This window comes from Ostrea edulis, chromosome 3, assembly GCF_947568905.1.
Source record: "Ostrea edulis chromosome 3, xbOstEdul1.1, whole genome shotgun sequence".
Lineage (NCBI taxonomy): Eukaryota > Metazoa > Mollusca > Bivalvia > Ostreida > Ostreidae > Ostrea > Ostrea edulis.
In genome coordinates, this window is record NC_079166.1 from 25480527 (window position 1) to 25497635 (window position 17109).

The 17109-nt window shown below is 33.9% G+C and overlaps 1 protein-coding gene across 3 annotated transcripts in view; it reads left to right on the forward strand.

Moving 5' to 3' along the window:
* Positions 1-17109, forward strand: part of LOC125673630 (E3 ubiquitin-protein ligase rnf213-alpha-like) — a 139198-nt gene that overhangs the window by 119001 nt on the left and 3088 nt on the right. For all 3 annotated transcript variants that reach the window (XM_056160275.1, XM_056160274.1, XM_056160276.1), the window contains exons 84-88: positions 13007-13277; positions 14062-14281; positions 14667-14741; positions 16577-16765; positions 16916-17005. In XM_056160275.1, coding sequence (XP_056016250.1) covers positions 13007-13277; positions 14062-14281; positions 14667-14741; positions 16577-16765; positions 16916-17005 — 845 coding nt within the window. The remainder of the gene's footprint in view (positions 1-13006; positions 13278-14061; positions 14282-14666; positions 14742-16576; positions 16766-16915; positions 17006-17109) is intronic.

Below are 17109 nucleotides of genomic sequence, written 5' to 3' on the forward strand. Positions count from 1 at the left end.
ATCGACAAAAAATCGACTCTACAGGCGAGCCATTAGGACCATAGGCCTATTTCTTGATATCAATCGATAGATCTCGATAAACTGAACAACTTTTGTTCAATATGTCCTTACAAAATATTTACCAGTTACAAGTTTTTGAAATGGACTGATATCGACAAAAATCGACTCTACAGGCGAGCCATGAGGCCCACAGACCCATTTTTTGATATTGATCGATAGGTTATGACACATTGAACAACTTTTGTTCAATAATGCTTTTCAAAAAATATGTCGTTTTAAAGATATGAGGCGTCAAATATTTATGATTTTGGCCCTTAAAATCTCTAATTACGTAACATATGACCTACTTTTTGATTTGATAAGATCAAGCTCGTTGAGATGAACATTTCCGCTTCTACAACTTATTATAAAATATTAATAGTTTCTGAGATATTCTCAAAAACATTTGGACCCTTCTGAACCCCTAATTTAAAGGGCCAGCCCGTTTTGCTTGATATCGGAAGAAAGGCCCTGTCATTTTAAACATTTTTTGCTCAACAAGTATTTAGAAATTCTTTACCGTTCTCGAGTTATCTCTACAAGAAATATTTAGGGGCCAAACTGTAGCTCCCTAACGGGGCCACATAGGGAAAAAACGAAATGTACATATTGTTTAGATTATCATTCTGAACAACTTTTGTTCAATAATGCTTTTCAAAATATTTGTCGTTTTCAAGATATGAGGCGTCAATTATTTATGATTTTGGCCCTTAAAATCCCTTATTACGTAACATATGACCTACTTTTTGATTTGATAAGAACAAACTCGTTTAGATGAACATTTCCGCTTCAATGACTTATTACAAAATATTAATAGTTTCTGAGATATTCTTATAAACCTTTGGACCCGTCTGGGCCCCTAATTTAAAGGGTCAGCCCCTTTTGCTTGATATCGTAAGAAAGGTCATGACATTTCAAACATTTTTTGTTCAACAAGTATTTAGAAATTCTTTACCGTTCTCGAGTTATTTCTAGAAGTAATTTTTAGGGGCCAAACTGTAGCTCCCTAACGGGGCCACATAGGGTAAAAACGAAATATGCATATTGTTCAGATCATCATTCTGAACAATTTTTGTTCGTTATTGCTTTTCAAAATATTTGTCGTTTTCGAGATACAAGGGGTAAAAAATTTTGGCCCTTAAAATCCCTTATTACGTAACATATGACCTAAATTTTTATATGAATAGATTTGGATTGTTGAGATGAACATTTTTTGTTCTTTGACTTATACCAAAATATTAACGATTTTTGAGATATTTGATCTAGACTTTGAGCCCTTCTAGATCCCTAATCTAAGGGGCTAGCCCCTAAATCTTGATATTTTCGAAAAGATCTCGTAAATGTGCACAACTTTTGTTCTACATGTCTTAACAAAATATTTGCAAGCAAAAAGATATTGGAGATCAAAAGTCAAAAATCGCCGAAATCGGCGAAAAATTTTGGCATCCATTTTTTCAGGTCCAGGCGAGCGTTTAGGCAAATCGCCTCCGGTAAAATCGAATCCCCCACAAATCTTCTAAAATGTTTACTCTATCTTGTGTAGAAATTTCAAGACTCTAGCTTCAAAACTAACGGAGGAGATGCGTGGACAACAAGGCCCTTCAAAAAGTCACTAAAAGAGAGATAACTCCTGACCGGAAGTGACGTCAAGCCCGAAATTTTGCAAGCAAAGTCTCGTCACCAAAAGACATCTTTCCTGAAAATTTCGTGATAATCGATCGAGAAATGGCTGAGAAAAAAGCGTGTACTACCAAGGAAAATAATAATAATAATAATAATAATAATAATGAAGAAGAAGAACGCGAACAATAATAGTAAGGTCTTCCGCAGGAGACGGAAGACCTTAACTAGTACTTATTGTAACGGGGACCGTTACACATGTTCCCCAAACACTCCCCCATTTAGCAAGTGGTGTCACTTATTTCAGTACAAGTGGTTTTCACCATTGCAAACTGTATAGCATGTGAATATATAACTATCTTATAACGTTCAGTCCATTTCATGCTAGTACAAATCAGGTATAAAGATCTGAGAATTTTGTGCACGTGCATGTACGTGCTGAGAAGTAATTCGATACATTAGAAGGCTTACTGTATGAGTACAAGAGAAGTTTCACAACAGTTCAATGAAAAACGAGAAATTAACGGCAACTCAAAACTACAAAAACCGAAATTAATACACGTGCATACACGTGCGCGTGAGTTGGACACGGGAATTTTGTTGATGCTATTCAATAGACATTTGAACAATATACTTACTATATGAATTTGGTATCGATTGCTTCACTCATAAGAAAGTTATTGGGATTTCAAAATCATCCAATCAGAATTAAGCACACGTGGATGCGCGTGCAGGAAAGTGATTTTGACCCTAATAATAAATTGAAAGGTACCAAAGATACCTGAAACCTAAATTTCAAACCTATTCATTGCAATCTAAAAATGTTATAGACCAATACTTAAATTTAGACATAAAAAATTACAATGCATGTGCATTCACGCGCACGCAATTTTGATTATAGAAAATTTGTTGACACCATTTCATAGGCATTCATATCATAGATCCTCAGGGTAAATTTGAATTCATTTCCGTTTTTAATTCAATAGTTATGACCATTTTAGTCCCCAAAAAATGAAAGAAAAGCTATGCACGTGCATACACGCGCATGTGAGTACGACCCAGCATCAATGTTGATGTCATTCAATAGACATTTGATAGATATACTTACAGTATAAATTTCATATTGTTTCCATCATTTATAAGAAAGTTATGGCGATTTGAAAATCGTCCAATCTGAATTTAGCACACGTGCATGCACGTGCCGGATAGTTATTATGACTGTTTACATTTGTTAAGAATATCAAGATACATACACAATACAAGTTTGAAAAGATTTTGACAAAAAACAAAAAACTTATGGTCATTGAATTAATTGAATATTCAAATGTCAATGCACGTGCGTGCGCATGCGCGTTTGCAATTTTTGAAACTTAGATTTGTAGATATTTATAATCTTTACCAATCCTGTAAATATCATCGAATTGTCTTAATTTACACGAAAGTTATAAACTGTTTTATATTATCCAATCAAATTAAAGCACACGTGCATGCGCGTGCAGAATTGAAATTTTGACGATGCCAAACGGTTAAGGGTCTCAAGTTATACCTGCAATATAAATATCAAACAATTTCATTGAAAAATAAAAAAGTTAGATGCATTCCAAAATTTGTAAACAAAAAATCCAATGCACGTGCATGCACATGCATGCATTTTCAGACAAAATGACGTTCGTTCCGCACATCTACATAGAGTATTCTATCATCATAAAAAGGTTTCATCTTGATCCCTTCAGTAGTTTCTGAGAACACTCGTGGACAAAAAAGTGTGACAAGAATAAAGAAAGAATAATAATAACTAGTACTTATTGTAACGGGGACCGTTACAGATGTTCCCCAAACATTCCCCCATTTAGTAAGTTGTGACATTTATTTCCGTACAAGTTGTTTTGACCATTGCAAAGTGTGTAGCATGTGAATATATAACTATCTTATAACGTTCAGTCCATTTCATACTAGTTCAAATCAGTTATAAAGATCTGAGAGTTTTGTGCACGTGCACGTACGTGCATGTACGTGCAGATAAATAATTCGACCATCTCGATACATCAGAAGTCATACTATATGTGTACAAGAGAAGTTTCACAACTGTTCAATGAAAAAGGAGAAATTAACAGCAACTCAAAACCACAAAGACCGAAATCAATGCACGTGCATACACGTGCGCGTGAGTACCACACAGCAATTTTGTTGATACTATTCAATAGACATTTGAATAATATACTTACTACAGTGGAACCCCGTTATTACGTTCCCCCTTTAATACGTTAGTCCGCATATTACGTTGGAATTTCAAAGCACAAAACCATTTCTTAACAAACCTATATAAAATAGACCTCGTTATTACGTTGTCCTAAGATGCCGGGACTCGGTATTACGTTGTAAAAATTCCGACGAAAACGTAATAAACCCCTAATTATTCAATAGTGATTCTCAAAATAATAAGCCATTCACACCTTGACTGCCTGAGGCAGTCACCACGTAAATTTCCTGATCTGTTTGGGGATTAGAGACGCTTGACTGATCACGCTTCGATAGATCTTGCGACATCAATACAGGTGAATACCCCGTATCGAAGCCAGTGATAAACAATTAAATAATGTTTATTTAGAAATTGTACTCTATGAAAGTTACTTCATTTTTCATATTTTGATAATCAAAGAAATAATTTCTCAACTACCTGCGTGTTCAGCATTGTGTGATTACCTTCGCTATTAAAACTCTATTTACGGACAGCTTTGGTACCAAACATGAAAGACAAGATTTATCGTAGCAATGTTAAAACCGCTTGGGTAACTTCTTGGACATAGGTGACTAAAGGAAGTGTTCAATTAAAAAATTGTCCGTTGTTTCGACATGCAGCTTTGGTGTTCGTAAATCTCGTCCATACATACACCGACCAAACTGTCTTGTGTTATCGGCCGATTCGTGCACGGCATTTACCTCTGTGAATATTCTAAAATCCCCTGATGCGCACGTGATTTTAGTGCCATCATTTAGCGTTGTAAATGAAATCTTCGTGCATCATTATATTTTTTTTTATGTGGATTGCGCTTAAATTGTTCTCCGTGTTTATCGTTGGTGAGAAAAGTGTGTAAGTGTTGGGTATCGTGTGCGTTTTGTGTCTATAGTTTTGTTGTTTTTTGGATGGGATTTTTTTTTATTGCGTTGTGTATTGTGTAATTCGCGAACTTAATAAAAACGATGTTTTGTTATTTTTTTTAATACGAATGTTGAATACGAACCGGAACGAGTTATTGAGAGAAATTTACATGAACGCATTGTTTTAAAGTTGAACAAAATGGCGGTCCAAACGAATGCAGAAAAGCAACGTTTATCAAAACATCCTTATGTATCCTACACCGAAATAAAGAAAAGGGATAAGAACATGAAGAATTACGGACATTAAAGATAAGATGTAAATAAAACAAAGTATCATAGTCTTTTAAACAAAGAAACAGTAAACATATATTCACACACCCCTTCACGGAGTACCAACGGACGATATACAATTTCCAAATGATATTTTTAATGGATTTCACTGGGAACGTTTATTACGTTGCCCCCGTTATTACGTTATTTTATCGTGACAAAATGGAAAACGTAATAACGGGGTTCCACTGTATATGAATTTGGTATCGATTGCTTCACTCCTAAGAAAGTTATTGGGATTTCAAAATCGTCCAATCAGAATTAAGCGTACGTGCATGCGCGTGCAGGGAAGTGATTTTGAGACTACTAATAAATCGAGAGGCCCAAAACATACCTGCAACCTAATTTTCAAACCTATTCATTGCAATCTCAAAATGCTATAGACCAATACTTAAATTTAGACGTCAAAAATTACAATGCACGCGCATTCACGCACACGCCATTTTGATAATGGAAAATTTGTTGACACCATTTCATAGACATTCATATCATAGATCCTCAGGGTAAATTTGAATTCATTTCAGATTTTAATTCAATAGTTATGACCATTTTAGTACCCGAAAAATGAAATAAAAGCTATGCACGTGCATACACGCGCACGTGAGTATGATTGAGCATCAATGTTGATGTCATTCCATAGGCATTTGATAGATATACTTACAATATAAATTTCATATTGTTTCCATTATTTACAAGAAAGTTATGGCGTTTTGAAAATCGTCCAATCAGAATTTAGCACACGTGCATGCACGTGCCAGATAGTAATTATGAGTATACACATTTGTTAAGAATATTAATATACATATACAACCCAAGTTTGAAATGATTTTGACAAAAAACAAAAAAGTTATGGTCATTGAAAGAATTGAACCTTCAAAAGACAATGCACGTGCGTGCGCATGCGCGTTTGCAAATTTTATCACATTAATCTGTAGGTACTTGGCATGTCTACCAATGCTGTAAATATCATTAGATTTTCTTTATTAACATGAAAGTTATAGACAGTTTTGTATTATCCAATCAAACTGAAGCACACGTGCATGCACGTGCAAAATTGAAATTTTGACAATGCCAAACAGTTGAGGGTCTCAAGTTATACCTACAATATAAATATCAATCGATTTCATTGAAAAATAAAAAAGTTAGACTGATTCCAAAGTTTGTCAACAAAAAATTCAATGCACGTGCATGCACATGCATGCATTTTCAGACAAAATGACATTCGTTCCGCACATCTACGTATGCTATACTATCATCCTAAAAAGGTTTCATCTTGATTCCTTTAGTAGTTTCTGAGAACACTCGTGGACAAAAAAGTCCCAAGAAGAAAGAAAGAATAATAATAATAAGAAGAAGAAGAAGAAACAGAGTAAAACCAATATGTTCCCAAACTTTGTTTGGGGAACATAATAATAATAAGAAACAGAGTAAAACCAATATGTTCCCAAACTTTGTTTGGGGAACATAACTAGACACTCATTACTAGTAATGAGTAGTAATTACTAGTAATGAGTAGGTCTTCCGTTAGACCACTTCCGGTAAAGAACTTTCTGTTCCTACAAAAACCATTTAAATATATCAGAAAATGTGCCTTAACAATGAATGAGAAATGTATTATCGAATTTTTTACTCCTTTCTCGTAACTTCCGGTGACGACCGGAAGTACTATTCAGATGCGTTTTCCTATAAATGACAGCGACTCTTTACTGTCTATATTCCCTGAAAATTTCACGTCTCTATCTGAAAGAGTTCTCAAAAAAAAGAAGTAAACCTTAGAAAGAAAAAGTAGTAGGTTACTACCGACCGGAAGTCAATTTTGAAAAACAAAATTATCAAAACTTTGGAAGTTTATACTTTTATTAAGACATGTGAAAATCATATGAAAGACTTCAAATATAAGCGAGATTTATGAGGACAAAGAGACGAAAATTAAAAAGGTATTTTATCAAGAAACCGGAAGTAGTCGTTTTGACTACCGACAGAGTCAATATTCTTTTGACACTTTGAAAGAGAGTTAATAAACTAGTATAGGTTTCAATTTAAAGGAAAAAGTTTGAAATTTGCGATTCTTTCCATCACTTCCGGTGACGACAGGAAGTGACGGTCGACATGTTCAACCCCCTACTGCACGCCTACAAACGGAGATTGATCATCCCTGAATGTCTGATGAACCTATATTTTACTTTTTCCAGGAAAAATGCTGGACAAAATTCCTTTTGAGAAACAGAAAATCGGCCCTATTTTCCGACCGGAAGTGAATTTTATAAAAACAAAAAGAATTATAGCAAGGTCATTTCATAAGACATTATTCCTGAAAATTTCAGCCATCTCTGAGAAATCACTCGAAGAAATCGGAAAATCGACAATTTTTTCAAATACTTCCGGTAGAGACCGGAAGTGACGGACAAAAAAATCAAATGTATGTGTACAATGGACTAATGTCAGTTGATCAACTCTACAAGTTTCAAGCGTCTATCTATATTCATTATTGAGAAACTGAAAAAATAAGGTTTGAATATGTCCACCCTATATCTCACGACCGGAAGTGAATTTTTTCAAAAATATTTAAATTTACTCTAGACATTTATAGTGTCTATAACATATGTAAATTTCAAATCATTAACTTGTTTTATGACCGAGATTTATGGCACTTAAAAATGAGAGAATGAATAGTCTTTCTTTGATATAACCGGAAGTTGGAGTTTCAACTTCCGGTGGGGTCAATAGTTTTTGAGAATTAGAACCAGACCTAGTAAACCGATATAGGTTTCAGTTTGAAAGAAAAAAGTTTGAAATATATGATTCATTTAATCACTTCCGGTGACGACCGGAAGTGACGGCCGACATTCTTAACCCCCTACTGCACGTCTACAAAGTGAGATCTATTAACTCTGAAAATTTGGTGACTCTATCTTTTACCGTTTCTGAGAAAAACGCTGGACAACGAAAACAGCTAATAAGCCGTATTTGCCGACCGGAAGTAAATTTTACAAAAATATTTGACGTTACTCTAGACATTTATAGTGATTATTATATATTTAAAACTCAAGTCATTAACTAGTTTCATGACCGAGATTTATGGCACTGAAAAATGAGAGAATGAATAGGCATTCTTTGATAAAACCGGAAGTTGAAGATTCAACTTCCGGTGGGGTCAACATTTTTTGAGAATTAGAACGAGATATAGTAAACCGAAATAGGTTTCAATTTGTAAGAAAAAAGTTTGAAATTCATGTTTCCTTTAATCACTTCCAGTGACGACCGGAAGTGACGGCCGACATTCTTAACCCCCTACTGCACGCCTACAAAGTGACATCTATTAACTCTGAAAATTTGGTGACTCTATCTTTTACCGTTTCTGAGAAAAACGCTGGACAAAATATCTTGTAAAAAGACGAAAATTGGACATATCTTGCGACCGGAAGTGAATTTTGAAAAAATGAAAAAAATGCCTCGAGGTACCATCGTTCTCTAAAACCTGTGAAAGTTTCAGGAAAATCCATCCAACGGTCTCGGAGACGAAAGGGAAAAAAAAAATAATAATAATAAACAGTAGAATCACTAGAAGGTCTTCCGTTGGAAACGGAAGACCTTAATAATAAGAAACAGAGTAAAACCAATATGTTCCCAAACTTCGTTTGGGGAACATAATAATAATAAGAAACAGAGTAAAACCAATATGTTCCCAAACTTTGTTTGGGGAACATAACTAGTACTTATTGTAACGGGGACCGTTACAGATGTTCCCCAAACATTCCCCCATTTAGTAAGTGGTGACATTTATTTCAGTACAAGTTGTTTTGACCATTGCAAACTGTGTAGTATGTGAATATATAAGTATATTATAACGTTCAGTCCATTTCATACTAGTTCAAATCAGTTATAAAGATATGAGAGTTTTGTGCACGTGCACGTATGTGCATATAAATAATTCGACCATCTCGATACATTAGAAGTCTTACCATATGAGCACAACAGAAGTTTCACAACAGTTCAATGAATAACGAGAAATTAACGGCAACTCAAAACTACAAAGACCGAAATCAATGCACGTGCATACACGTGCGCGTGAGTACGACACAGCAATTTTGTTGATGCTAATCAATAGACATTTGAACAATATACTTACTATATGAATTTGGTATCGATTGCTACACTCTTAAGAAAGTTATTGGGATTTCAAAATCGTCCAATCAGAATTAAGCGCGCGTGCATGCGCGTGCAGGGAAGTGATTTTGAGACTATTAATAAATTGAGAGGCCCAAAACATACCTTCAACCTACTTTTCAAACCTATTCATTGCAATCTCAAAATGTTATAGAACAATACTTAAATTTAGACGTCAAAAATTACAATGCACGCGCATTCAAGCGCACGTGATTTTGATAATGGAAAATTTGTTGACACCATTTCATAGACATTCATATCATAGATCCTCAGGGTAAATTTGAATTCATTTCAGTTTTTAATTCAATAGTTATAGCCATTTTAGTACCCGAAAAATGAAAGAAAAGCTATGCACGTGTATACACGCGCACGTGAGTATGACTGAGCATCAATGTTGATGTCATTCAATAGGCATTTGATAGATATACTTACAGTATAAATTTCATATTGTTTCAATTATTTACAAGAAAGTTATGGCGATTTAAAAATCGTCCAATCAGAATTTAGCACACGTGCATGCACGTGCCGGATGGTAATTATGACTATACACTTTTGTTAAGAATATCAAGATACATATACAATACAAGTTTGAAAAGATTTTGACAAAAAACAAAAAAGTTAGGGTCATTGAAAGAATTGAACCTTCAAAAGACAATACACGTGCGTGCGCATGCGCGTTTGCAATTTTTGTTACATCGATCTGTAGATATTTGGCATGTCTACCTATCCTGTAAATATCATTAAATTTCCTTAATTGACATGAATGTTATAAACGCTTTTGTATTATCCAATCAAATTGAAGCACACGTGCATGCGCGTGCAGAATTGAAATTTTGACGATGATAAACAGTTAAGGGTCCCATGTTATACCTACCATATAAATAGGAAACGATTTCATTGAAAAATAAAAAAGTTAGACTCATTCCAAAGTCTGTAAACAAAAAATCCAATGCACGTGCATGCACATGCATGCATTTTCATGCAAAATGACATTCGTTCCGCACATCTACATATGCTATACTATCATCCTAAAAAGGTTTCATATTGATCTCTTGAGTAGTTTCTGAGAACACTCGTGGACAAAAAAGTCCCAAGAAGAAAGAAAGAATAATAATAATAATAACTAGTACTTATTGTAACGGGGACCGTTACACATGTTCCCCAAACATTCCCCCATTTAGCAAGCGGTGCCATTTATTTCAGTACAAGTGGTTTTGACCATGGCAAACTGTCTAGCATGTGAATATATAACTATTTCATAACGTACAGTCCATTTCATGCTAGTACATATCAGTTATAAAGATCTGAGAATTTTGTGCACGTGCACGTACGTGCTGATAAGTAATTTGACCATCTCGATACATTAGAAGTCTTACCATATGAGTACAAGAGAAGTTTCACAACAGTTCAATGAAAATCGAGAAATTAACAACAACTCAAAACTACAAAGATCGAGATCAATGCACGTGCATACACGTGTGCGTGAGTACCACACAACAACTTTATGTTATAGACCAATACTTAAATTTAGACGTCAAAAATTACAATGCACGCGCATTCACGCGCACGCGATTTTGATAATGGAAAATTTGTTGACACCATTTCACAGACATTCATATTATAGATCCTCAGGGTAAATTTGAATTCATTTCAGTTTTTAATTCAATAGTTATGACCATTTTAGTACCCGAAAAATGAAAGAAAAGATATGCACGTGCATACACGGGCACGTGAGTATGACTCAGCATCAATGTTGATGTCATTCAATAGACATTTGATAGATATACTTACAGTATAAATTTCATATCGTTTCCATCATTTATAAGAAAGTTATGGCGATTTGAAAATCGTCCAATCAGAATTTAGCACACGTGCATGCACGTGCCGGATGGTAATTATGACTATACACTTTTGTTAAGAATATCAAGATACATATACAATACAAGTTTGAAAAGATTTTGACAAAAAACAAAAAAGTTAGGGTCATTGAAAGAATTGAACATTCAAAAGACAATGCACGTGCGTGCGCATGCGCGTTTGCAATTTTTATTACATCGATCTGTAGATATTTGACATGTCTACCAATCCTGTAAATATCATTAAATTTCCTTGATTGGCATGAATGATATAAACGGTTTTGTATTATCCAATCAAATTGAAGCACACGTGCATGCGCGTGCAGAATTGAAATTTTGACGATGCCAAACGGTTAAGGGTCCCTTGTTATACCTACGATATAAATAGCAAACGATTTCATTGAAAAATAAAAAAGTTAGACTGATTCCAAAGTTGGTAAACAAAAAATCCAATGCACGTGCATGCACATGCATGCATTTTCAGACAAAATGACATTCGTTCCGCACATCTACATATGCTATACTATCATCCTAAAAAGGTTTCAGATTGATCCCTTGAGTAGTTTCTGAGAACACTCGTGGACAAAAAAGTCCCAAGAAGAAAGAAAGAATAATAATAATAATAAGAAACAGAGTAAAACCAATATGTTCCCAAACTTCGTTTGGGGAACATAATAAGAAACAGAGTAAAACCAATATGTTCCCAAACTTCGTTTGGGGAACATAATAATAATAAGAAGAAGAAACAGAGTAAAACCAATATGTTCCCAAACTTTGTTTCGGGAACATAATAAGAAACAGAGTAAAAACAATATGTTCCCAAACTTTGTTTGGGGAACATAATAATCAAATTTAAAGTGGAAATCACATTATTTTATTTTGATAAAGCAATCTTATTACTATTTTTTGCACGTCTTTAGGAATTACAAAGTGGGAGCACGGCTTTATACGGACACACTCAAGATGCTACGAGTTCAATAAGGAAATAATTTTATAATTCAATTTAAAGTTAGGAAATACGATATTCTATTCTTTGTATAATTAAAAGTTCAATTATTTTGTATCTTGAATTTTTTTGTGTAAATCTACCAGTTGGTAGAAGTTACATTGTATTGTCGATATATGTTGCTACAAGGTGAAGGTCAGTTGATCTGAGTGTGTATTGAATTTGAAGAGCGAAACAAAATGTATGCTATAGGCCTACCAGTGCTTATAGCTTCGATATATCCATTTTCTCGCAGTTTATCAGAGTCTTTGTCCAAGCGGTTTTTGAAAAGGTGACTGGGTGTGTTTCTTAAGGTAAAGTTCTTGCTCCAACAAAAAAATTATCCAGGTCTTTTTTCTCGTACCTTCCTTCGAAAAATTGAAAAATACTCAGTCTAAATCCTTTCTACCGATAACTAGTACACCCGAGCGCGGCACAAAACATCTTAATGCATCATTATTTACAAGCCGTTAACGTGATAATTGGTTTTTTGTCGATTAAATCTAATCTGTTTATAAAGTGGCTAATAGATGTTTTCAAACCCAAGGGCGCATATGACGTCACACATAATGGCGCGTAAACTAGCGAAAGAAAATATGCATATCGCAATATTTGAATTTCATCGCTTTCAAACTCAAAAACTACGCAAAATATTTCATTTAAAACACATTTAAAGTAGTTTTAGGCATAAAAAGATTTAATTTTGCTGAAATAAATGAAAAAGTTTAGAAACATGCGTTGTGTCCTTTAATTAATGCCTTATATGTATGATTATTTAATTAATGACATAATCAATTCCTTAATTTTAAAATGACAATGTCATCAGCTTTACTGTTGTCCTGTATTAAAATAAATTTGATATTGAGGTGCTCTAATTTTGCAGTTTTAAGGTTTGTGTAATTCTTTGCAGATCCCTCACAGGAGAACATCGTTCAGGGATTTTCATCATTCTGTGAACTCTGGAACAATGCTAGACATTTGTATGCATTCACCTTGTTTTGTGGAGGAAACGAAGAACTTCAGAACCTTCTTCAGCGTAATCTCGATACAGAAACAGACAGTGTTAGAGTTGTCTTGCCAGACACTCAAGGAATTGGGAAATGTTCTCGGATTTTACTTGAATTTTTTATCGGAAAGCAGAATGACTTTTTGACAGCCTGTGGATCCACAATTGATCCAAGGTAAATACGTTAGAATACTAGTAACTTTTTTATCAATATTGTATTTCTTGATTTTTGAAACATTAAATTAGTAGATTTCAGATTACAGGTAACTCTCGAATTATCGCCACTCAATTAATCGCCATTTTCGTTATAACGCTGCATTTTTCTAGGAACATTTTTCCTGTTACTTAAAACTCTCGTTAAAACGCCAAATTCGCTATTGCCATTTGCCACAGTGTTTTCATTACAAAAGTCTATTTCACCGTGTTAATTATCTTGATAAACCGCCATGGGTGCACGTGGTCAGTGAAGCAGTAAATTGGTCATTATCGATCTCCGGCGTACACCTGGACAGAAGGATCCCAGTAATTACTGTATTGAATAAACAAGAAAATTACTGGAGATGAACTGTAGTCAAGTTGTTTATACATCATAGAAACATATTTCAATTTGGCTATGGTTTCGCCACGAAAGAGGGTCCTGTTAAATTTCGATGAAAAAAGAGCAAATCATTACGTACCAAGAACATCATCCAAAATGTACCCATCAGGATATTGCAAATCATTGTTTATGTGGTTTATGCAAGTAAGGACAAAAGATAACTCTTACATATAAAAGAACGGTAACTCTATTTCTTCAAGATGGCGGTAATTCAATTCATCGCCAAATTCGTTATAATGCCATACTTTCATAAGAACAAAAGGTGGCGGTTTATCGAGAGTTGACTGTACATACATTCATTTGATTTTCTGTCATGTCACAATTGATAAACATACATTAAACATGTTGTCTTTGTTTAAAGATTTGACAGGTCCCAGAAACTGACTGTTGACAACCTAACATCCATGCATTTTATAAGTTTCAAGAGGGAAACGGATATTTTCCCAATCATATTGGCCAACTGTAATTACACATATATGCCAGATGAAAGCACAAAATTGGAGTATGATTTGGAAAACATACAGGCTGTTTTACAAGACAGGATACTGTTTGGAAAACTCACTATTGACACAAGCAAAGGAGTAAGTTGAATATTTGTATGTAAAAATATCTACAGTTTTAGACTTCAATTTATAGCTGTAAATGAAATTACGTGATTTTTTGTTTCATTAATAGACTTGACAATTTATAGCTGTAAATAAAATAACGTGATTTTGTGTTTCATTATTAGACTTGACAATTTATAGCTGTAAATGAAATTACATGATTTTGTGTTTCATTATTAGACTTGACAATTTATAGCTGTAAATGAAATTACGTGATTTTGTGTTTCATTATTACGCTGCTGTTGGAACTTGTATAAGTGTCAGAACTAATAGTAGATATAGATGGAATTGAATCTTCAAGCTATAGCATTGAGAAGTACTTGAAGTTTAGGAGAATTACTTTGAGTTGTTTATATTACAGTTCCCGGTGATGATGTACAAAGCCGATGCCTCAGTATCGCAGAAATTTTCCTCCCTCACAACAAGGATTCCACAGGTTTGTCAGTGTGCCTGCCACTTATATAATTAAAGATGGGAGTTTTGCCTGCCACTTATATAATTAAAGATGGGAGTTTTGTCTGCCACTTATATAATTAAAGATGGGAGTTTTGCCTGACACTTATATATAATTAAAGATGGGAATTTTGCCTGACACTTATATATAATTAAAGATGGGAGTTTTGCCTGAAACTTATATATAATTAAAGATGGGAATTTTGCCTGACACTTATATATAATTAAAGATGGGAGTTTTGCCTGACACTTATATATAATTAAAGATGGGAATTTTGCCTGACACTTATATAATTAAAGATGGGAATTTTGCCTGACACTTATATATAATTAAAGAGGGGAGTTTTGCCTGCCACTTATATATAATTAAAGATGGGAATTTTGCCTGACACTTATATAATTAAAGATGGGAGTTTTGCCTGCCACTTATATAATTAAAGATGGGAGTTTTGCCTGACACTTATATAATTAAAGCTGGGAATTTTGCCTGACACTTATATATAATTAAAGATGGGAGTTTTGCCTGACACTTATATATAATTAAAGATGGGAGTTTTGCTTGACACTTATATATAATTAAAGATGGGAATTTTGCCTGCCACTTATATATAATTAAAGATGGGAGTTTTGCCTGACACTTATATATAATTAAAGATGGGAGTTTTGCCTGACACTTATATAATTAAAGATGGGAGTTTTGTCTGCCACTTATATATAATTAAAGATGGGAATTTTGCCTGCCACTTATATATAATTAAAGATGGGAGTTTTGCCTGACACTTATATATAATTAAAGATGGGAATTTTGCCTGACACTTATATAATTAAAGATGGGAGTTTTGTCTGCCACTTATATATAATTAAAGATGGGAATTTTGCCTGCCACTTATATATAATTAAAGATGGGAGTTTTGCCTGACACTTATATAATTAAAGATGGGAATTTTGCCTGACACTTATATATAATTAAAGATGGGAATTTTGCCTGACACTTATATAATTAAAGATGGGAATTTTGCCTGACACTTATATATAATTAAAGATGGGAATTTTGCCTGACACTTATATATAATTAAAGAGGGGAGTTTTGCCTGCCACTTATATATAATTAAAGAGGGGAATTTTGCCTGACACTTATATAATTAAAGATGGGAGTTTTGCCTGCCACTTATATAATTAAAGATGGGAGTTTTGCCTGCCACTTATATAATTAAAGATGGGAGTTTTGCCTGACACTTATATATAATTAAAGATGGGAGTTTTGCCTGACACTTATATATAATTAAAGATGGGAATTTTGCCTGCCACTTATATATAATTAAAGATGGGAGTTTTGCCTGACACTTATATATAATTAAAGATGGGAATTTTGCCTGACACTTATATATAATTAAAGATGGGAATTTTGCCTGACACTTATATAATTAAGGATGGGAATTTTGCCTGACACTTATATAATTGAGGATGGGACATTTTGCCTTACACTTATATAATTAAAGATGGGAATTTTGCCTGTCATATAATTAAAGATGGGACATTTTGCCCAATTTGTTCCGGAAAAATGTTTGTAAAATTTGTTTATAATAGAAATTACCATGTTGCAATGCCAACCAGTCTTGATACTACAAAAGCAGTATTAATGATAAACATTATGGTCAATTTAACTATTCAGGACATGTAGATATAATTGTTATAACTAATTACTAGTTAAACTGTACATCCCCCAGTCATGATATTACAAGTGCTGAGTGTTAATAAACATTACAGATGAAATGTTTTTACAATGTTAAGAGTAATTTATGATTGTTCTTTCACCAGGAGGCTTTAAATAGAGCTATTCAAAGCGAGATTGCACTGGAATTTTCGGATCTACCAGAACTGTATGAGACAATAGGCAACATAGACACTGTAGTGAATTTCTTGCTGTCCGTAAATTGCTCTGCGGACTTTTCCCTGAATTCTTTCATGGAGGAAACACTACAGATGAAGCCACTGCCTAGCCAAAAGGTTCTCCTAAATTCTGATATATTCCCAGCTTTTATTTTCATTGTGAGATATATTTGGTTGATAGTGTGATAAAATCATTGCTACATATGAAATATACTACAGTAACTAGTTTATGATATTTTAGGCTGTAACTAGTTTATGATATTTTAGGCTGCTCAGTGTTGCAAGCTTTGCCACATCCAGTCATTATGGTTTGTGCTCACCCTTGAAAAAACAAAACGTCTTCATCACAGTGAAAAGGTAAAGCAAATGTTAAAATATTTTGACAAATTTGTATTTTTGTTAAATCCATTTCTTCTCGATTTAACATTCCAATGAATATACATGTAATAGAAAAATTCTTT